Raw genomic sequence first — 23,621 nt, forward strand, 5'->3', positions numbered from 1 at the left:
TGTTTGATCCAGTTTCCTTTTAAAATACATATTTGTTTGACTATAATATAATTATCCATTAAGAACTGTCGGAAATAGTATGTTTATTTTTCTTCCATAGTGGTAATTTTTCTTCAATGACAATGTTTATTGTTTGGCCATAAAAAATGTTACTTGACAAAACTTGACAAAAAAAGCAAGCAAACAAAACTGGACAACTAAATTTCTTAGCACAGTCAAAAAACAACAACTTTCCCCCCAAAATAATTATTCTCTCATTTCTCCATCTTCTTCTTCTTCTTCCACACCCCTTATATAAAGGACATTATTGCACCTGCAAATCAAACCAAAAGTTACTTAGTTTTGCTGTGATCCACATGAGTTTAGAAGATTGTTTTCTAAAGCCAGTTACATATCCCCTCTATTTCATATACCAAGTTATTTTGAAGTATTCTATGTTTGCTGCTATGTTCAATTAATTGGTAATAAATAAAAAATTACCTTTGTTCATTGCATACATCTTGTTACAATTTCTTTTCCAATTGCTATCATTGGCGTAGGCTTAAATACTAAACTTTATAGGTTTACTATTACACAAATGCTTCTCTTTCAGTTGCATAAGAAAGAAATAATAAAGCAACTCTACATACAGGTAGTATTCAGTACAGTGGTACCTTGGTTTATGAACTTAATCTGTTCTGGAAGTCCATTCTTAAACCAAAGCATTCTTAAACCAAGGCGTGCTTTCCCATAGCAGCGGGGGACTCAATTTACAAATGGAACACACTTAACAGGAAGCGGAACATGTTCTGCTTCCAAGGCAAAGTTCATAAACCCAAACACCTACTTCCGGGTTTGCAGTGTTCTTAATCCAAGTTGTTCATAAACTAAGCTGTTCTTAAACCAAGGGACCATTGTACTGTCTTTCTACTGACAGAAGTAATCCATTGGTACAGGGAACTGAGACAATTTTCAGTGCTCTCTGCCATCTCACCCATCACAATTACACTGTCAGTGAGACAGGAAACCCCCTGCAACATACTGAGAGGAGGTGCAGCAATCTGAATACCATATTTTTCCGTGTATTGGACGCCCTCATGTAGGATGCCCCCTACTTGGGGGGGACTCTAAATTAAGAAAATGGGGGAAATTGCCCTGATTTGTTGAATTTTTTTTGGGGGGGGAGGATCCCCAGAGGCTAACAGCCCCACGCACATCTAACATGCCACCTATCAGCTGTTCCCTTGCCAGCAATCACTGAGCTTTGGTGGGGGTGGAGTTGAGCTTTCTTGGGGGGGGGGGTGGAAGAGTGGTGAATTCCCCCCCCCCAATTACTTTTAGCACTTTTCACCTATCTCGCGGGGCCTCCTTATTCTGCTTGCCTCCTCCCACTCTGCTTGCCCTACAGCCGGGAGGGAAGCTGTGGGCAGTCCGTTTTTGTGCAGTGTTTTTGCGCGGCTCCATTTGTGTGCAGGCGGCGCAACGTCAGACAGGAGGAGTGCGGCGATTGATGTAATACTGCCCCCCTGCGCCTTTCACATCAGTGAAACATCGCACCTTGTGCTCCTTCTGTGTAACGTTGCGCCGCCCGCACACAAATGGAGCCGCGCAAAGACGCCATGCAGAAAAAACAGATTGCACGCAGCCTCCCCCACAGCTGTAGGGCAGGCAGAGTGGGAGGAGGCAAGCAGACTAAGAATGCCTCGCAAGAAAGGCGCAGAGGGGGGGATCTTACTTCAATCGCTGTGTTCCTCCTGTGTAACATTGCGCTGCCCACACACAAATGGAGCCATGCGAAGATGGCACACAGCAAAAACGGACTGCCTACAGCCTCCCTCCCAGCTGTAGGGAGCGCAGAGTGGGAGAAGGCAAGCAGACTATGGAGGCCCTGTGGCTTGCCACTGCCAGGATCTGTGACTGCTAGAGCAAGTACTGTATTTATTTATTTGCTACATTCCATGGATAAGACGACCCACGTTTTCAAACCTTAAAAATTGGGTAAAAAACCTTGTCTTATAAACGGGGAAAATACAGTAATTGCTAAAAATTGCCCCTCCCCTCTTCCACTGAGATTCCTTCCATCACCAGAAAGATGGCACAGATTTCAGAGAACACCTGAAATAATTTCTTCTCACCAAAGTTAGTCTGCTTCATGTTGCATTTTAAGTAGTATAAATTTCTGGTATCAATATTTTAATATTCTAATTAATGGATTTTAACATGCACATGTGTGTGTGCGCAGACACACACAGCATGTAAATACCGTTAATTCTAATGTTAGTTACCTTATCAGAACTTCACCAAGGTGTCCAGATAATGCACCATCAATATATTCTTCTGTATTTGCAAGCTTAAAAAAAAAATTGACACAATTTTATAAGGAAAAAAAGCTACAAAGGATAGCATATGTTCCTATACCAATAGAGGTTTTCCACAAGACTTTCTTACATCTAAATTCAAACATTAAATATTTGCTTCCACTGGATCAGAATCCCTTCAGCAAACAAAAAAAGCATGCCTTAATCCTACTCAGTGTTAATAGTTCTCTTTAAGTCATGAATATAGCACTGTTGTTTTTTATAATTTTAGATTATAACAAAAAGAAAAACATTTCACAAGTCGTTCAACAATAGTTTTAACATTTCAAGCCTTGAATTCCCCCCCCCCTTCTGCAGTTCCTTACAAGTTATTTTCATCTTTCCCTGATATCCTAAATTATCTTTTCTTAATTCTTTTTATATATAGCACTGTTTAAGGACAGCCTCTTGTTTTCACAAACTTTGCAGAGTGACAGCTATAGAATCCAAATAATTGAGCTATGGTTCTTGTTACTTGCAAATCCAGCACTTTGTATTTTTATTTATTTAAAGCATTTTTATCCCATTCTTCAACCAAAAAAAGGCTTTGAAAGTGACTTACAGATAACTTAAATGAGGCAATCTGTGTGCTCAAGCTTACAATCTAAAAATATGAGCACAAAAAGAAAACAGATTTGGAAGGAGATTAATAGTTACAAGTTATTCTGATGACCAGCTGGGTTGGAAAAGCTCAAGGAGAAGCACCAAAAGCCTAAATATAGATTTGCAGACAGATGTACAGCCAACTGCTTGCCCAGACAGCGAGCATCTATTGTAAATAGCTAGAACTACACTGAACAGTTTGAGATGCAATAAAGTATCCCTTTGAAGTCCATATTTATTGCTGAAATTAGCACAATACATTAGGTCTTCCCTTTGTTCCTCTGTTATTTGGGCAGCCCAGTCCTGTGTGGCTGCAATGTTTATCTGAAAGTAAGCCCTTCAGAATTCAGTAGGACTTACTTCTGCATAAAATACATAGAACTGGGATACTAACCTGCTTTCCCTAGTACCCAATCAATGTGGGAGGCCATTCTCTCTTTTGACCAAGCAATATATATAAAGGTACAGAAATGAGAGAAGTGAGCTGAAGAACAAGTAAAAGTAAACAAAGCTTCTAAATACAGACTAGTATAATGACTTCTATAGAGGAAGAGAGTAGAGGTTGCAGCAGTGTTAAATAAAAACATCTTAAAGGTAAACCAATTAAAGTTATATGAAAGGTCACTTTTTAAAAATGGCCTGTCTGCTTTTAAGCGAAACCCAAATTTAATACAAACATGACAAATTTGTACAATTAAATTCTAAAAACTATCACACAATGATTTAAAGTCAAAGGCTATGGGGAAAGTGTGGTTGCTGTCAAATGTAATAGCTATGAAACAACATAGGCAAAATTAGTTTTGTCTGCTTTACTTCATTGAAGTTAAGGCAGCAATCTAGTTTAGAGTTATAGTTATGGGCAAAATGGTCACTGTTTTTCAAAATAAGACTCCTAATCTTGAAAAATCCTTGCACATGCATAGAAAACCAGATTTCAGAATTTGTCCTTTCATATACAAAATGATGTAATGCAAAGTAATAAGATCTGCATGATTAGAAATGTCAGATTATACTCCTAGGTAGAATAAAGGCTTGTTTATTAAAGTTTGAAATCTATATAAAATCACCTTACCATCGAAGCCTAATATTATCTACATTGAACAGCTGCTTTTTCCCATTAACTTCTACCCAAGATCCATTTTATTGAAGATGCCAGGAACTGAACCGCAGACTTTCTACATGCCTAACAGAAGCTGTACCGCTGAGCAGTGGTCCCACCCCACTAACGTTCTATCAAACAATTAAGCTGCAATCCTTATACACACTTACCTGGGAGTAAGCCCCATTGAACTTCAGAGTAGATATGCATAGTATTGCACTGTTGGTATGCACTCTTTATTCAGATAATCAGCCTGATTAAATCATCTTTATTTCAAACCAATCCACCCTGAGTTAGCAGTAGACAAGTGAATAAAAATCCCTTGCTGACAATGACAGTAGACGAAAACAGTGAGAAGGCTCGAAAATGGGGGGAAGCAGTACATAGTTTTGAGTTTGAGGTGAAACTGTGTACATGAAATTCTCTTTCCTTTTAAGTAAGAATTTACACCTGCATTTTATACTGCTGTTTCTATGTTAAATGAGAGTATACTGATATTTTATACTGCCTGTGAGCTAGCATGGTCAGAATGCCACACTAGGCCCCTGGGTTCAAATCCTCACTCGGCCATGAAGCTCACTGGGTGACCTTGGACCAGACACTCTCAGGCTTCAGTTAGATATAGCATTTAGCACTGGGTGACATGAAGAGTACTTAGAATAACACTGAACATCATGACTTACAACATCGAAGTTGAAAATTCCTTCAATGTCATCAACGTGACAATTTGTGTTTCCCACTGCGTTCTGCATTTCAGGACCACATATTCTACAATGCTGGGTTGTGGTTCTTTTTTAATACACAGGCATGACACATCAGTGAGTGTTTTCTCCCTGCTGCAGCAGCTACTAAATACTGTACCTTAAAATGTCCAAATGGCATAGGGGCTACAAAATAGCCTCCCCAGACAAAGGCACACTCTTGACTGGATTTTGTGTGCACACACCAAGAAGCCGTTTAACCGTTTTTCTGTAAACTTTTTATGCTGTAGGGGGATGCTTTGTGTCCAGTGCTAGGAAAAATTCTTTTTTTAAGCTATCTTTGCTGTGAATTGTCACCTTGAATTACATCACTACAAGTTTCCAACCTTGTTCAAAAATGCTCAAAGAGCATCTAATATCTAAAGCAACCGTGCACGTTAATTAAAGAGCGGTCGTGCAAGCTCCCCGCCAGCCAACCTTGCTTACCTGCATGTTCATGTAGCCATCGACGGAGACGAGGTAGCCTTTGTATTCCATACCCCACTTCAGCTTCACCATCACTGGCTTCCCAGTCAGCCCGTTTAGGAAGGGCTTGGGATTGAGAGGCAGACTCTGCGCGGGACAGGAAAAGGAGCATCATCGCGGGGGGCTTGCGACGTACAGTAAGTGCCATCACATTTTCAGGAGTGTTTCACTTTTTAGGATTGTAGAATGAATTGTCTATATTATATTTAAAATACGATTATATCTTTTATATTGTTTGCGAGTTCATCTTACAGTGGTACCTTGGGTTAAGAACTTAATTCGTTCTGGAGGTCCGTTCTTAACCTGAAACTGTTCTTAACCTGAGGTACCACTTTAGCTAATGGGGCCTCCCGCTGCCGCCGCACTATTTTTGTTCTCATCCTGAAGCAAAGTTCTTAAGTCGAGGTACTATTTCCGGGTTAGCAGAGTCTGTAACCTGAAGCGTCTGTAACCCGAGGTACCACTGTACAACCTCCTCGTCCAGCCCCCCCCCCAAGCGGGGCAATGCCAAGGACTGGACATGGGGACCTCTGAATGCCAAGCACGTGCCCGTCCCAGCGACCCTGCCCCCCCTCCCAAGGAACGACCCTCCTCTCGTTCTCCCTCGCCTCCCGTCCGCAGACTCGCCTGGGACTCGCGAGCTGCCAACCTCCCCCACGTCGCGGCTCAGCTCACGCGCGACAGAGACACATTTCCACTCACCATAGCAACCAGACCAACCTAAGGGCGGCTGCGGCAACAAAAAAATTACTCGCAGGCAGCACGTGTGCCCGCCAAAGCTCTAAAAAGAAAAAGCACGGAAGTGACGAAAACACTTCCGCTAGTCTGCGAGCGGCTCTTCCTGCCGACCTTTCACCTTAACGGCGGGTCCTTCGTGTATTGCCGCTCATCGACTCCTAGGTATTCGTTCCTATCTCTATGGTCCCGACCCAAGGAGCCGATGGGAAAACAAACTATTTTCTGATTGGGGAGTTTCCCAAGGGAAAGGCGGGGACTAGAGCCGAGGAGGAGCGATAGAAATAGTAGAGTGATACTCTGCGTGAACTTCTGTCAGGGATGGAGAGGGTCCGCCGATGCAGAGCAGCGGCGCTCTAGGCTTCTGATATCTCCAAGGTGGAAACTCTATAGTACTTTGCCTTGGAATTCAGAGGGGGAAACCGGCTCAGTGTAAATGCAAAGGTTAGCTAGCGATGGTGGGTAACTTTCTCTTTCTGTGGTTCAGGGTCATTCCGGCAGGACGGCTCCTCCTTCCTCGTTGGTTGCGGGTGTCTGTTGCGCGGAAAACAGAGCCAGCTGTAAACCTCCTTCTTGCGCCCTTCGATCTTTATTCTCAGCGCTGTTTATAAGTTCCAAAGGCTGCAGTCTTTTGTGAGCGCTTATTGGGGAGTAAGGCCTATTGAACTCAGTTGGGCTTACTCTCGAGTAAACACGCACAGGGTAGAGGTGCGCTGGTATTCTATGGTGCACTTGGAATGCTGTGTCGCCTCACCTCAAAAAGGATTTTGCAGAGCCGTCTGGAAACCTATTGGGTCCATCACCCCATCTCTGCAGAGGAGAAAACTAGACCAATTCATGGAGGAGGAGGAGGCTATTAATGACTGCTAGCCATGATGGATATGCTCTGTCTCCACATTGGGAGGCAGCTTTGCTTCTGAATACCAGTTGCTCCCCTCCAGGATGGGGGAGTGCTCTTGTGCTTGGGTCCTGCTTCCCAGTTTCCCACGGGCGTTTGATTGAATACTCTGAAAAGAGAATGCTAAATTGGCCCCTGGCCTTGTCCAGCAGCCTATTCGATTTTTGCAGGAGAGCCCGTGAGGCAGAAGGAAGAAGCCAATAGTTTGGCTCTAAAAAGGGTTAGGGTGAAAACTGCTCTCCAAGTGCAACCTTCCAGGCAATCTGTAGTAGTGATGGAGACAAAGGCTGAATCAGTCCCCTTTGACTGGGTTTGTTTACTTAATACACTACCTATTCTTTAAGGCTTTCATTATTATTTTTATAACGTGACATTAAATTAGGAGACTGAAGCAAGCAGCTGCTATCCTAAACACAGTTAACCAAAGAATAAACACATTGAGTTCAGGCAGACTTACTTCTGAGTAAAGCGTGAGGTATCACTATTCATCATACAAAAAGCCTAATAAGATTAAGGGTTCCATAGTTTAGGTATAAACATAGGTGCCTTTTACAGTAACAAGAAGTGTTTTTAACAGCCTGCTGTCTTGTAAGATAACAGCCAGGTATGAGATGTAGAAATAATGGAAACAAATTCATTTGAAACCTAAATCTGCAGACTACACTTGATTTTGTTTTAAAGGTGCCAAATTATTTTGGCACAAATTACATCCTACTAGATTTAGTTCAGTTGGTTATATAGCACTCAGAACCATTTTTAAGAATATAATTGTCACTGGATAACTTTTAGATGTTTGAAAATTATTTTATTTTCCATCAGAAAAAAGGTTTACTGTATGAATTTTTGTTTTTTGACCACTAGATGGCAGGAACTGGTTTATATCAGACTGTTGTAGTGCACAGCAGACTTCTCCAGTGAGGAAGTGCTATACAGTACTGTAAAACAAACTTCTCAGCTCACTTTTATTCATAAAGAACAAAATACCCTATGCTGAATTCCCTGGGTCCATATAGAAACTGAAGGTTGTCTGATATTTGCTGCAGCACAGACTGAATACCAAATAGGGGTGCCATGAAATTGGCAACAGCAGAGAGGAACAATCCTCATAATTGGGGCACTATGAGGACAGTGCATCTGAGGATAGGCATCAGAGCATAGGTGAATAAATGAGCTATGCCTCTGATTTCCAGAGTACATGGAAGAACTGACATTAGATCCCTGGGACGGGGAATATAAAGGGCTTTCTTTCTAAGGAATACTGTAGCAGGACATCTTACAGTAGCTTCACTCATGGAGGAGAATACTACTACTGTATATTATTTGACTTGTGTAAATGCAAGCTTCTGACATCACGTGAAGCTCATAAATGTTTAAAGTCAACTTACAGAAGATAATTCTTTCTTTATGAGAGTTTATATACATTCCACTCCTGAACTGTTACAACTGGATACAACAAGGAAACTAACCACTGTTGCAGCAGCATCACAAGGAGTTCCGCTGTGAAACCTGTGCAGTACAGAATCCTACTGTGCTACTGTAACACCACAGAGAGGTCAGGACAGGAGCCAATGAAACACATTTACACTACAGCGGGGGGTGGGGGGGTGGCTTGGCCACACTGGAACAGAGTAGGTGGTTTTCCACAATAAATCATAGGGTGGGGAAAAGAAATATTCTGCTTCTCCCCTCTAATTAAGGACTTCTCTGGGTTAGATCAGTAGTTTTGATATCAGTTTTTAGTGTTCATATTTTGTCTGTCCTCATTAATTGTAAGTTTGTGTTTCAAATTACTCATCTGTTTAGACAAAAAAAGTTTTAAAAGTGAAATCTATCTTTGTCCTAGTGTCATTGTTAAAGGTGATCCCCCCCCCCCCCCGATTTCATGAAAGTATTTTTTGTACTAGAACGGTTGACCTTACGGCAGCATAATGTGAAACTGCAGTCATATATCTATTTTCAGCATACCAAGTACAGCAAGCAGCTCCAGATTTATCACACTGAGAATCTGTCAGACTTGGAAACTGCAGTGTGAAGTGTACCAATATTATGATTTTATTTTATTTGTAACTGCAGCTCTTCAGTGAGGCTAGACACCCCAAGGGCAACCTTTGTTACTGTGCTTTGTGTGGATGGAAAAGCATAATTTGCATATGGTAATAACAAACACACCAATTTATGCAGCCATCCTAAAGGGAAGCTCTTAAAATATACAGCTTTGAAAACACTGTAGATTATGCCAAGAAAAGAAACCCTTGACTTTCTTAACATTCAGCTGTCCTCTTTGGTCCTGACCAAAAGAAGAAAAAAAAAATCATTGCCTTCTATGTAATTGTTTCTTGCATATTTTTTTGACGTTAATGAACTGGAATTGAAAGTATGTGCTTAGAGAAAACAAAGCCATTTGTATTAGGAATAACATGTTGCTGTCACACTGTCAGAAAAGAGGAAGAACATTGCCACTATCATAAAGGAATTTGGAAGCTCCACTTTCACATCAATGTTTTCTCAACCGAAACTCATTGCTGGCTATGAATCACAGAAATTACTCAAAAGTCAAGTTGCTGCCAAGGGAGATTAGCGGAATGGATGCAAAAATAGTATTATTTAGGGAAACCTTTTAGGGCCAAATTGGGCCAATTCATTGGTGAAAAAATATTTTTAGACTGTTGCTACACAGACATACCCCAAATTCCCAGTGGTGAGAACTGCAGGGGTACAATGTGCATCCAAATGTCTTTCTTACAGAGAGCAAATAACTGCCCCCTGAGTCTCTATGCCTCTTCAGTATGTTCACCCCTGCCACCCACCCAAACTGCAGTCTCAGTTCACACAGAAGCAGCTGGATGACATCATCCCCCACAGGGAGGCGAAATGAGGACATGTCCCCTTCTAGAAGGAATCTGTGGTCATTTCCTTAAGTTAGGCAAAGGCCAGTGATTCTGCCAACAAAAGCAAATCTTCCAGGTAACACTTGTACAACTTGTCTGTCCCACTCTTAACAGCCATGTGTGTGTGGCTGTTAGAGTCCCACAGCTGCTAGAGTGGGTTAAACTACTGTAGTTGGACAAGTGTAACACACACACACAACCAGGATTCAGATCACCCTCCAACCCGTAACTATAGTTTTTTAGGCCAGGCTGTGAGGATTACAATGCACAATCTGCACAGGGAATCACTAGAATTTATTTATTTTTTGAAAAAAAAATGTATCAGTGTTGTTGGTTAGCAAAAAATAAAAGTGTGTCGTCATAAACTTTATGTTTCATTATTCCTTCTAAGCAGAACTGTGTGATGGGTATGGTAGAGATAGTTCACGGTTACAGCAGTGTGTCTGGTCTGAAATGCAGAGCAGGCCTCTGGACAGCACTGGGAGATTGATGTTAGTCCCTATTTCCCTCTTCGAGCTCAAAGCACTGGTCTTTGTAAAAAAAAATACCCAACTCCCTCTAGTAAGAAACAGAACAAAACAGAGGTCACATCCACAGCATACATTTAAAGCACTCTTATACCGCTATAACCAGGGGTCACCAAACTTTTTCAGCAGGCCCACTGTCCCTCAGACCTTGGGGGGGGGGGGGGGGCTGGACTATATTTTGAAAAAAAATATGATCAAATTCCTATGCCCCACAAATAACCCAGAGATGCATTTTAAATAAAAAGACACATTCTACTCCTGTAAAAACACGCTGATTCCTGGACCGTCCGCAGGCTAGATTTAGACGGCAATTGGGCCAGATCTGGCCCCCGGGCCTTAGCTTGCCTACCCATGGCTATAACAATCATGACTTCCTCCTCTAGCACAAATCATGGGAACTGTAATTTGTTAAGACAGTTGAGAGTCATTAGGAAGACCCTTCACAGAGCTACAATTCCCAACACCCTGCAGTTCCCAGAATTCTTTGGGGGAAGATGCCATGGGCAACATTCACACCATACCTTTAAAGCACTATTATACCACTTTAAACAGCCATGGCTTTCCCCAATGCAGTCTGGGAGCTGTATGTTAAGGGTGCTGAGAATTGTTGGAAGACTCCCATTCCCCTCATTGAGCTAGAATTCCAAGAGTTCTCTGTGAAGAGAGTTTGAGTTCTGGAGATGGATAGACACTACAGCACTGAGAGGTTTCTTTCCACATTATGTGTTATTTATAGGTTGTTCAGCACAAATCAGTGCATATTTACTTAGAAGTGTCCTGCTTTCATTTGTGGGGCCTAGTCAGTGCAATATGTTTTAGATTGAAGCATTAGACTACAGTGGTACCTCAGGTTACATACGCTTCAGGTTACAGACTCTGCTAACCCAGAAATAGTGCTTCAGGTTAAGAACAGTTTCAGGTTAAGAACAGACTTCTGGAACGAATTAAGTACTTAACCCGAGGTACCACTGTACAGTACTATTTTTTCCTGGCAGCAGATAATGGTTCTAAAGAAAATAGACACAATCATTTACATTCTTTTCCCCACCCCATTTAATAATATTTCAGAAACCTTTGGGGAGTCTCCCATTAATATTTTTAAAGTAAAAAAAATCAGAATCCCAGTATAGAATGTGGCCTTTTACAATTCCAGTTTCTATGCATTTAATTATACATGTTGATGCTACTTTTCCACTTTTAACAAATGTGCAGTCGTATACAAATTAAATAAATCTCTTGCTTCAACAGTAGCTCCACAGTTTTACTTCAATTGAACAATTCTACTGGAATAGAATGGACCAACATGTTCTAAAGAATGAGTCAAATCTGTGATCACCCTGCCTAAAGAGAACACTGACATGCTAATTACCTTACTATCTTGTCATTTATAGGTAGGCAATTGTTCACCCAAATCAATGGAAGCTTTGGCCTTCGCATTATACTGGCATAGTGGGATGATATAGAAGTACATCATGAAAGCTGGGACATAAGCCACGATCAGTACTGATCCAAATGACAAGAAAGGGAACATTGCTATGAAGATTAAAATAGCTTTCTTGGGTGTGACTTCCTCTCTGGCATTTAGAGTAATGGGCTGCTGCCATGCTATGTGCTGAAGCCTGGTCCAAGTGAGTCCTGCTTGCACATGCCTGGGTATCACATCCTCCAGAGGATTTAGTGTCGAAACTTGTTTCCTTTCCTATTGTCAGCCTTACCTTCGCTTGCTGGGTTAAACAGCCAGGGCTGCTTTGGGTTGCCTCTCAGGTCACTTTCAACCTCTCCAGTGACATGGGTTGAAGCACAGTCTATTTCATTCTATGCTGGGTGGACACGAGGCAATGTCTTCTGGATAACTTGAAATGAATCCACACCCAGAAACGGCATTGCCTATACCACCAGATTATAGGGGTTATTCAACACTAGTCCTACTCAGAGTAGACCCATTACTATATTTGTTTATTTCAGTGGGTCTCCCCGAAGTAGAATTTAGCTGAATACCTTCACTTAGTCCAGTGCTGCTTAGTCTGATTGGCAGTTGTTCAACTGGAGATGTCATACACCCTGATACCTTTCGCATGCAATGCTTGTTCTCTGTCCTTGAGCTACAGCCTCTGTGACTATTAGTAGGTTCACATGTCGGACAGTCCAGATCACTTTGGGCTGCTGCTCTTGGTGTGTTGTTTGATCCTAAGATGGAGCACCTCAGATTTTATGACCATTGAGAGGCAATTCCAGCGTTAGATTAAACATAAGCCTAGTGAGAGTCCTTCAAAGCAATAAAGTTCACCTGAGATAAGATAGAAGCCATGTATAGAAGAAAAGTTAAATGGTTCAAGGAAAAGAAAAGGCAGGGGGAAAAGTAGTTCTGGATCTATTCTGCTCCTTTATTACATCCGTATCCTATCTGTTCTCCAAGAAGCAATGTGTGTGTATATTTTAAACTCATAACAATTCTGAAGTTACATTACAATTACTTGCACAAGACCACCTACTGAGCTGAACAAGTATTTGAACTTGGCTTTCTCACACTGAACCAAGAAAAGATAGTGCTAATAAGACACACAGAAGATACTAACCCATTACCTGCAGAGCAGCTGATTAGCAGGAAGCACCTGTTTGCTCATTGGGCAATATAAGGCATTTTATTTCCCATCTCCTTCTTGTCCCCAAAATTATGTCCTCTTAGGTTACAGCTCTCTTATCCTCTTTCTTCTTCACCTATGTGGAGCTGTTCACAATTTTAATTTGTTATTACTTCGATTCCTCTCTGGCCAGAATTAACCTGTTTCTGTTCTCCATGTATTTTATCTGAGACAGGTAACAATCTTCTCTGGTCCCAAACTGGATTAGATCAGCCACCTCCCAATTCTAGATGGATAGTAGTTGCTGTTTATTTCTATAGGGTCATTTAACATAATGGTCACCAAACAGAAGGGCAATACCTAAAATAACAGGGAGAGTTGGGTCTGATTTACCGTATATACCACCTTCCCTTCCAGGAGTATGGCACAATATCTTAGCCTCACAACAATTCTGTGAGGCAGGTTAGGTAGAGATACCATGCTTTCTTATGGTCACCCTGTACACTGGATTGCTTAGCAAAGGTTTGAACCTTTGTTACCCGTATCCAAGTCCAGCACTCCATATACCACATTGGCTCCCACAGAAGCATTTTGTAGGTCACCATATTGCCAGTAGTACAAAAAGTAGGATAGCAATAAGGGGAGAGGAGTTTAATTCATTGTTATGCACTAGTAATTTCCTGCAGAACTCAGAAATATCAAGTTGAAACAACCTGTTATGAAACCTCAGGGCCTATGAAATGTGTTGTTTCCTGTTAGACAGTATGAATCTAGAAGTTCCTTTAGATTCATGAACCTTCCCAGAAAACCTGAATCCAATTTGAAACAAGCCTGGGCCAAATTATTGGTATTTGCTGGTTTCATTCTAGGTTCATTTCAACACGGCACAGCTGCAGGGGGCGAAACTCACAGAGCATGCAAACCATTACATGTGCCAAAATGAACACAGCTCCAAGTGTGTTATTTTTAAAAGTTTTTGCAAATAAATACTTTCAGAGTGTTTATGGGTTTCCAGTGTGCTAACTGCTTGGCTTTGTACCAGCTCTGAATTAGAAAAGCCAATGGATTTATTTGCTAAAGACTGTAAAGTGAAACTCAAGATTTTGCAAGCAGAGTCTAATTCTGTTTATATAATGCTTGTCTGATCTAGTAATAATAGCAGTATACACCTTACAGCTAATTCCAGATATACATAAGAACAGAAATTACTAACGTGTTTGCATGTGAACATTACAAGCTTGCCATTTTCAATATAATCATCAAATTAAACTCACAAATTATGATGCTTCTATAATGTTTAATAAAACTAGACAGAGCTGAAGCATATAAAAGTAATTTAGTTATTGATTTATTTAATTTTATCTCATGTTAGTAGATCAAATGTGCATAGCTGTCAACTTTCCCTTTTTTTGCGGGAAATTCCCTTATTCCAGTGCTGTTTCCCGCTGCTATCCCGGATTGTTAGATATGTCGTAGACTGTCCCTGGGACAGGTGAGGCAGCTGATCCCTTATTTTGAGGCTACTGAACCCTTATTTTCAAATCTGAAAGTTGACAGCTATACAAATGTGGCTTACAAAAATTTAAATGACAACTTTAAACAATAAAAGAATAACAATGGATTTGGTAAGATCCCGAAAGAGGAGTCCTGCATTGCCAAAGGATTGGAAGTTGGGCAGATATTTCACAGAATCAGAGAGCTAGTTGTCAGTGTTCTGCTTCACACAAATTTGGCCTCACTATTGGAAGGGAAAGTAGCAGGCCGTGTAGGAAAGTATGGGCCAGATGGCTCTGGGGAGGGGCCCCTCCACCAGTTCAGTGTCAGAGGACAAAAATAAATTTGTAGCAGAGAGTTTAGGATGGGTTTTTTAATAGTCTGAAAAACAGTGGCAGTTTGTTAAACGCAGGGACAGAGGGCCATGGTTGATTTCTGCTGGCATCCAAAATTGTGGCCATGTGAGAAGCAAGAACCTCTTGGAGTGTTAACACTGTGAGCCCCTCCACCTTAGGCTCAGGTTGTGTATATATGCAAATAAACCGTATATCATAAAGGCACCACCATCTCCACTGTGCCTCATTTGCAAAAGGAAACACAGACCCTGGATAAGCAGGGGTGGAACTTCTGGAATTTTACACCGCTTGGAGATGGGGATAGTGTGCCACAAAAAAATTGCTTAATCATCAAAACTTCTAAGCAGTTTACATAAAGCAAGATAGCTTATTTATTAAAAGCACCAGCAATCTTACTAATAATTTGTTTCAAATGCATGGCCATTTATGCCAAGGGGAAGGCAAAAGGATATGCTATCGCAAAGAGTTGGGAATTTGAATGCAAAAGGAATAAATCTGTTTTGCTTTGAGATCAGGGTGGGAAAAGAATGAGATCATATTCAAACACATGTTCTGCAGCTTTACAGCTTAGTGAGGGATCCCATTTGTCATAATCAAAAGCAAATCTGCATAATTCATGGCCCAAAAGCAGATCACCAGCCACATACGGTAGCCTATTATTATTGCTCTGGGACTGCAAAAACATGGTCTATGCAGCATCTTACAGGCCACACAACATGACTTTGGGGATCAAATTTTTTGCAGACCTGGTTGCAATACAATAGAATAGTAAGAGGCCTACATAGAATCCCCTCCATCAGAGGCCTACAGACAGAGAACTTGAGTTTGTCCTGCCAAAAGTGGAATGTGGCAGAGTCCAGAAGAGAGGATGGAGGAAGGCAGCTGCCTGCACTGAATATTTGGAAAGCGGAAGGTATAGTGTGGATCCCTGAACCCATCTGTCTGTGTTTCTATGGAGCCAGGGTTGATGGAGGTGGAGAGGGCCCCTTCGGTGGGCAGATTCCCAGGACCTCCCTTCCTAAGCACCAGGTGGATTGCCTTGCTCTTTGAATCTATAATGCACATTCCAAGTGACCCATTTATAAACGTGTCAATCAGGATAACTTTCTTGGCTCAGCCAAACGTAGACACTTTCACATGGAAATAATGCCACAGACATAATGTGTTATTTGTGCTGAAACTGGATTACACAAGCAGGGCACTCTGCCTGGCCTGATATTATTATATCAATAGGACATTCCTTTTCCTTCCAAAGCTTAAGATCTGTCAAGAAGCCTAACAACAGAGTTGCCAGCAGGCAGTCTGAGTGAAACTCTGATGGGTTTTATTGGAAAGGGCTGCAAATTGTGATTGGCCTGTTATACTAAAGTATCAGAGGAGCCACTCGGCCAAAAAAACAACCCTCACAATTCAAAACAACCCTCCGTAGCCTCAGAGATTTATTGTTCCATATGCCACTGTTTAAAAACAGCATCACATGGCTAGACATTCGCATCAGACTCCCTCTGAAAACAGTATAAAGGCTTCTGCTGATTTCAGTGAGCTGCCAATTAAAAATGTAAATGGTCTTTCCAATGGTCTCTTTGAAGAGCAGCTGTTTAGATTTCCATTTAAAGCTGACATTTGGCATCACTGCTTTCAAGGAGTCTATTAGCTGCAGCAGAACAACGGCAATAGCCAGGGATGAACTTGTGCTAGTCTTGTGGGTCCCTCCTGCATATGTGGTTTATAGTCCCAGGGGTCAGGGGGGAAATCCAGAAGGTACTGAGGAAAAAAGAAAACACACATACTAATCTGCTGAAGCAACTTATTCATTGGCCATGACATCTGGCTTTAATCATCTCTGGAGTGAGGGATGGGAGAAAAGCACCCCTAAGCAGTATGCAGCTAATTCCCAATATTCTGGCATTCCTCATCCAAGTCAGTCAATCACAGTGCAGCCCTGTGCATGTTTAAAGGTAAAGGGACCCCTGACCATTAGGTCCAGTCATGACCGACTCTGGGGTTGAGGCGCTCATCTCGCTTTACTGGCCGAGGGAGCCGGCATACAGCTTCCGGGTCATGTGGCCAGCATGACTAAGCTGCTTCTGGTGAACCAGAGCAGTGCATGGAAACGCTGTTTACCTTCCCACTGGAGCGGTACCTATTTATCTACTTGCACTTTGACATGCTTTCAAACTGCTAGGTTGGCAGGAGCAGGGACCGAGCAATGGGAGCTCACGCCATCGCAGGGATTCAAACTGCTGACCTTCTGATCAGCAAGTCCTAGGCTCTGTGGTTTAACCCACAGCGCCACCCGCGTCCCCTGTGCATGTTTACCTTGATATAAATCTATTCGATTTCTTACCACTACATTCAAAACAGTTCACACACAAAATTAATTCATTTATAATACACTATTATCCATAAATAAAACATCCCTACAAAAGACCATTCAAAACATGTTCATGATAAATATCTAATAATTCTACATAAAAAAATAATTGCTAACAGAGGGAAAGCAAAGGCACCCTCTGGCCTACAAAGTGATAGCTTTTACACTTCTGCAAAAAGAGGCAGGTCCAGTCCTCAGTCCCATTTGGTCAGGGCTGTCTTACCCATAGGTGCTAGGGGTGTGGGGCACCCGGGCGCTGGGCTCTCAGGGGCGCCAGGCTGAGAGTCCAGGGCCTGAGAGTTGAGTCCGGGGAAGGGCCTGCCTGTCGGTCGGAGTGCTGCAACAGGCTCTTCTGCTGTGGGCGGCTCTGTGCCACGAGATTCGGGGCGACTGAGCCAGCGAGAGGCTGAGGCGCCGCATATGCTTAAGACAGCCCTGCATTTAGTGCTGCAAGAAGAGGGTGAGGCAGCCTCTGGTCTAGATGTTAAATGGCAAAACCTCTGTGCTGGTGGCCATGGTTACTTTCCTGTGTGTGCCATTTAATGAGAAGTAAGATTTATCCTGTGACTGAGTCTGTATACATACTAACCCATTTTTAGCACAAAGATGTAGTTTTTCTCAATCTGAAACTGTTCATGCTCCTTTCAACATGTTCCTTTCAACATGCTGCTTTCAATCTAGACTGATTCTAGATCTTGCTGTCCACAGAAGTGGCGTGGCTACTTGCTCCAAGTTTGAAACCTCCCTTTGATTAGGCCATCCACACATTTTACTACCTGCATATGCCCCAGGTGAATGAAGTAGGAAATGACGCTTGCAGTCTTGGTGTACCCATCTGCAATGTCATTGGGCAGATGTGGATACACACACACACCTCATTGCTGGAACTGCCTACTTGTTTTCAAATAGGCACACTGTGCGGTAATGCAGAATTGATCTGCAGTGAGCTTTTATTTTGGGAATAAAACCAGTTTTCTCAAGAAACACTTTTCAGGGGCAAAAGATATGTGCGGATTTATTGATGATAAGCAAACTATTGCTATGATTAAGTATCCAGAAACACCCACACTTTTGTATGTCACTTGGGTGATACAGAAAGAATGTTAGTAAACAAATGACTCCACAACCCGCTTTCATTGTCTTTTGAAGCTTACATTCTACTATGGCAATCCCAGGGTGAAGACAGTGGTCCTGACTGATGGCTCATTCACACAAACGCTGCGAGATCAGCTCCTGATTCAGCATGTCACTGCAAACCCATCATTTTTCCTCTCCCTCTCTGCAATAGCATGCTGAATGAAAATAAAAATTAGTAGTTTGCACACAAAAAGTGGAAAGGTCTTTGTAACATAATAATTAGTTCAATTTAAGGCTGTGGCATGCATTTACGCTGCCTATCAACTTGTGTATATCAGATATACAGAATGTAAGTTGGGATTTATTTATATTTACGAAAGCATAGAAAAAGTATGTGCAGTTGTGGGGAAGGAATCAGTTTAATTAATAAAGTACACTTTCCCGTTGTGAACATTCTGGCATAATTGACCAAGTGAATATATGAACTTCATTCTTGATTAAAGAACATGCAATGAATAGAAGGATCAACAAGGTGTTATTTCCATTTATATTTGCTATATTCAAGATGGGATTGAACAATGACAGAGTTTTCTAGTGGCATAAGCAAAGGATGAAACATTTTCACTTGTAGAAGCGCTAAGAACATCACATTTAAATACCCATTTAAGAATTGATGTTGTCTCTTAAATTAAAAGACGTAAAACAGTCTCTAAATTATGAGATTAACTGGAATGATCCTCTGAGCTGCTTGATCCAAAACTGTCTACTGTGGGAATCCTTATCCATCCCCGCCCCCCATTTGGTTTCATACTATATGCAGGTATAGGATATTAAGTTAAATGAACAGTAGTATATGTCTTTAAAAATTATTATTTGATTCAAAGAAATAAGGCCCTAGAAAGGAAGAAAACTTAAGACTGTGTGTGTCTGTGTGTTGTTGTTTTTTAATGAATCGTCTGAAATTTAAATAGGCTTATACTTTTAAAGTATTGTAATCTCGATTGTAGGCAAAATCCTTAAAAACATTATTACGAGATGAGATCATGAAACATCTGGAGTTATATGAACTCAATACAGAATTGTCACCAGGATTTCAAATGGGATAAATTTAGCCTGAGAAAACTAGTGGAATAGTTAGGGTGAAGGCAGGGTGAAGAGATGGAGCTTGACATTTTGGGGAAAAAATGTAGGCCTGCTTCAGGCAGATTAGCTCTCCATTTGTATATCATGTCTAGCTAGAAAAACATGTGCACATAGGACAAACACACGTGTGTTTTGCATTTTTACATGCAGTGGGAGCCACCTCCCAGTTTCTCAAATTAAGTTCAAATGACATTCACGTTTAGCTCGATCGTTGTGCAGTCTAAAAAGAATCTTGAGTGGTAAAAAAGAGCTGCAACTCAGTGATGACTTGTTTAGCTGCCCACTATTGCACTGTCCTTCTCTGGTTCCTGTTTTGGAACAAGTCGTATGGCATGGGTCCAAGGACTCAGCAATCAAATCCCAGGGCTTTTTGCACCTTAAGTGCTGTGGTTCGTGTGACTAGGACATGTGGACATTGCAAAATCTGAGCATGCATGAGCAGCACCAGTTTCACAATAGGCTTATTTTGGAAATGCTCAAATTCCCATGGAGTTCACTGGGGTTTAGACATACGGTATATAGGATTAGTTAATGGAGTCATTTTTTAAAAAAGAGTTCAAAAGAAACCTGTAGATCAGACTGTTGCAGAAGTATGTAAGAGCCATGTATTCCATCTTTCATGATACTGTCGCAGCAGGTGGAAAAAGAGGCTGAAACACATAAACTCCAAATGAATGTGATGAATAACTATTCCCTAACATATATTCACTTCTGTGCATTCTTTAGGGACAAAGATTAAACCAGCTCAGTTGATTAGTGTGTGGTGCAGATAAAACCAAGGTTGCAGGTTCGATCCCTGTATAGGACAGATGCATATTCCTGCATTGCAGGGGGTTGGAATAGATGATCCTCAGGGTCCCTTCCAACTCTTTGAATCTACGAAAGATGAAGAAGCACTTGGAACTGCAGAAGAGAATGTTTGCATAGACCAGCGCTAATAAGATAAACCAGGCATGGCAATGAGAACTTTTGTCCTCAGACATGCTTTACAGAACTGGGTTTATGAGTGAAGACAAAATACAGAACACAATCATATGTATCTCTAAGTACTACCCTTTTTGCCCTCTGATTGACCTTCTAACTATCACTGTGGCACTATTCACAAGAGCTGACTTTGGAATACATGAAAACGCAGTATAATTGTTACACATTCCTAAGTAGCTAAATTTATTTGACTCTTGGATTCATGCCTTAGAGCACGAAGTAAAACATGTAATAATTGCTCTAAAAAGAATGGTTTGACATGCTTTAGTGTCTGCCTTGTTATTTAATTGTTTTGTATTCAGTTGAGATAATTTCTCCCGCACAGCCTTTTTAACAGTTTGATGAAAGAGGAAAAAACCCAAAGGGCAGGAAGGGGTAAAGAGGGGTGAGTCGGATAAAAGCGTACACTATGCAGGCTAATGGAAAAAGAAACAGGGTTCAGTGAAAAATGGGGCAAATGCAACTCAAAATGCACTGGAAATAAACAGAGTTGGGGAGGAAGATATAAAAAAGGACAGTGCTAATTATGAGAGAATGGATGAATTAGAGTCACAGAAAATGAAGTTAATTAGAACTAAATATTTACTGTGAACTAAAGAAATACAAAAGCATGGGACTGCACCACCAACACCTTCTCTGATGCCATAGGTACTGACTAGCTGTTCCCTCCTGGCTATATAGCACAAATGCCTGCAGGATGGGGGCTCTGCAACTGAGCTTACCATTGAAGTATTTTACTGTCACTGTAAATAAAGCTCAGGGGATGCAAATGTGCTGAGTAGGAAGATTATACTTTTGACAACCTTTTTCTAATAGCTAAGTTCAAGAAATGTGGAAATAAATTAACACATAAAAGAGAGTGTCAGACAAATCCTGAAAGCTCCATAAATCACTGTTGTTGCACCCCACCCCACCCCAATACTGAAGAATCAAAACCAAATCACTCCAGGGTAACTGTTCCAGCTGCCCCCTAGGTTATATCGTATCCTTACCCCACTAGCAAAATTGGCAAGGAACCAAGTAAGCTGTAGCCATAAGCGACAGCAAAGGAATTCTTAGCATTCTTCACTTAAAGTGTACATGCCAATATAAATTCTTTGTTTTGAGGAACAGCTTAAAATTACCAAATGACTATTTTGGTTAGCAAACTATATGCATTGGGTAATGAATAACAGAAGGTGTCTGTTAGGAGCAACAGTAGTAACATATTGTTTGCACATTTAAACCTAAAATGGCAGTACCAATTTGACATATCCCACCCCCCCAAATGATACGTGTTTTCAAGCAAAAACCCCTAATACATGTACCTATTATGTACCTATTCCAGTTATCACAAAGATCAACAATTGTTCAATAAAAGTAGTCTTTAAGTATAGAATAATGCAGTGTTCCAGGCTTTATGTATATTTATAATTTTAATCAGTGTTTCGTTTGAATCCCTGCATTTTGTTTTTATTTATTTAACAAAATGTATATTTTGTAGTGAGGTTGCTAAGTGGTTTGTAAGAAATGTTAAAATTATCAGTAAAACATTTTTAAAAAATTAAATTTAACAGCGAAAGAGATTAAAACATATCAATGGGTCTGGATAGGTTTGCCTAAACAAAAATGTTTTAAGCAAGTGAAAAGAGTACAGCAAAAGCCTGATGTCACTAGCAGGGGTGCCAACTTGAATAAAATATTGTGGGGGCCCAGATAAGCCCCGCCCCGCATAACTGAACACATGACACAGTGCGCACACACCATTTGAATGGGAATGCCCATCAACTTTGTGGGGGCCTGGCCCCATCAAATATTTTAATGTGGGAGCTGAAGCCCCCACAGCCCCTAGGAATTGGCTCCTATGGTCACTAGGTAGGGAGTTCCAAGATGTATTTGCTGCCATATTGAAAGATCGATTTCTTACAACAGCAGAACAAGCATGTAGTACTCATAATTGTGCCAGTTCTACAGATCAAAGTGATTGAGTTGGCCAATATGCTGTAAGGCACATATATTTTTAAAAGAATTGTTAAAGACCTGTGAAAAATTATAACTTAACAATATATGCTACCTGAAATCCTAAATGTTTCATGATTCACACCTCCCTGAAGATAAGAAAACACATATCACTTTCTTTCAGGATGCAACCTAAAAGAAAAAAAACTGTTCTATGTACCGTATTTTCCGCTCCATAAGACACACTTTTTTCCTCATAAAAAGTAAGGGGAAATGTCTGTGCGTCTTATGGAGCGAATGCGTGGTCCCTGGAGCCAAATTGCCCAGGGGCAAAAAGCAGATTGTGCTTTTTTTTTAGAAAGAGGGAAGAGGGTGTTGAAACAAAGCCGCTGATCAGCAAGCAATCGGGAGGGGAGATAAGGGACTCTAGCGATAAAGGAGGCTGCCTGGGAGGGGGTGAGGTAAAGACAGTGAACTTGCAAGGAGAGGAGACAGGAAGATTAAAGCAATGAGGAGAGAAATTAGAACAAAAGAAGGAGAAAAAACTGCTCCAGTTAAGGAAAAAACACTAAGGCAAACAAGAGGGAAGGGGGTGTTGAAACAAAGCCGCTGAGCAGCTGATCGGCAAGGGAACGGGAGGGAGATAAGGGACGCTAGAGATAAAGGAGGCTGCCTGGGAGGGGGGAGGAAAAGCACATGGTTCCTCAGGATTTTTGCACTGGGTCACCCCAAATTCACCATCAGATCACATAGCAGGTCCATGGATACAGCCTGCACCAAAAAATCACGCATCCATTATTTCGTGGAGCCGCAATGGTGCAAAAACGTGGTTACAAAGCACAGATCCACATTTGTAATGTAGTGAATATTATGGATAATATGGAAAGATATAAAATATGGACTATAATATGCAGTTGGGATGGTGGACAATAGGATCCATGGAGGGGAAGGTGGGAAGTCCAGAGATTTGGAGAAATCTCTAAATAGGGATATGTAATTTGGATTGTTATAATTCTATATTTGTAAAATCAAATAAAATTTATTATTTATTTCTCAGGGATACATAGTTTGTGTTATCATCATCATAAACCTTTTGATCATGATTAGCAGTTATTCCAATTATTTTAAATACAGTTCGAAACATCTTTGACTATACAAGTTTGTTGTGGAGATAAATCTGAAAGCACGAACACTTTGATTTTGTTCATTCATTCGTATGTTTCCAAAGATATCTAAGAAGGAAATATTTAGGCACAACAATATCATATTGTTGGACTATGGCACTACTCTGAGTATGACTAAAGTTGTGCATCACCTAGTTTTTTTGGTTTTCTTTTTAACAGGACCCTTTGCAGTTTGTA

At 41.1% G+C, this 23,621-nt stretch overlaps 2 protein-coding genes across 6 annotated transcripts in view; both read right to left on the reverse strand.

Annotated features, from left to right (window-relative positions):
* Nucleotides 1–63: 63 nt before the first annotated feature.
* SNRPF (small nuclear ribonucleoprotein polypeptide F) lies at nt 64–6,125 on the reverse strand. The gene is made up of 4 exons (XM_080971434.1): nt 5,967–6,125; nt 5,226–5,351; nt 2,265–2,329; nt 64–313 (listed from the first exon to the last, which is right to left on the reverse strand). The coding sequence occupies exons 1-4, from the start codon at nt 5,967–5,969 to the stop codon at nt 247–249; spliced, it is 261 nt and encodes an 86-aa protein (XP_080827560.1). The 5' UTR covers nt 5,970–6,125; the 3' UTR covers nt 64–246.
* Nucleotides 6,126–11,153: 5,028 nt separating this feature from the next.
* Nucleotides 11,154–23,621, reverse strand: part of LOC308486156 (uncharacterized protein) — an 87,437-nt gene continuing 74,969 nt past the window's right edge. For 4 of the 5 annotated variants that reach the window (XR_013990965.1, XR_013990966.1, XR_013990967.1 and 1 more), the window contains 2 exons: nt 18,273–18,410; nt 16,154–16,508 (listed from right to left, as the gene is read on the reverse strand). Coding sequence is in view for 2 of the 5 variants with exons in the window: in XM_081022560.1 (XP_080878686.1) it covers nt 18,357–18,410 (54 nt within the window). In the remaining 3 variants the exon portion in view is untranslated. Of the gene's footprint in view, nt 11,320–16,153; nt 16,509–18,272; nt 18,411–23,621 lie in introns of those variants that run through there. The other variant, XM_081022561.1, reaches the window with a different exon arrangement.

Source organism: Podarcis pityusensis (genome assembly GCF_964106645.2).
Source record: "Podarcis pityusensis genome assembly, chromosome: 10".
NCBI classification, from domain to species: Eukaryota; Metazoa; Chordata; class Lepidosauria; order Squamata; family Lacertidae; genus Podarcis; species Podarcis pityusensis.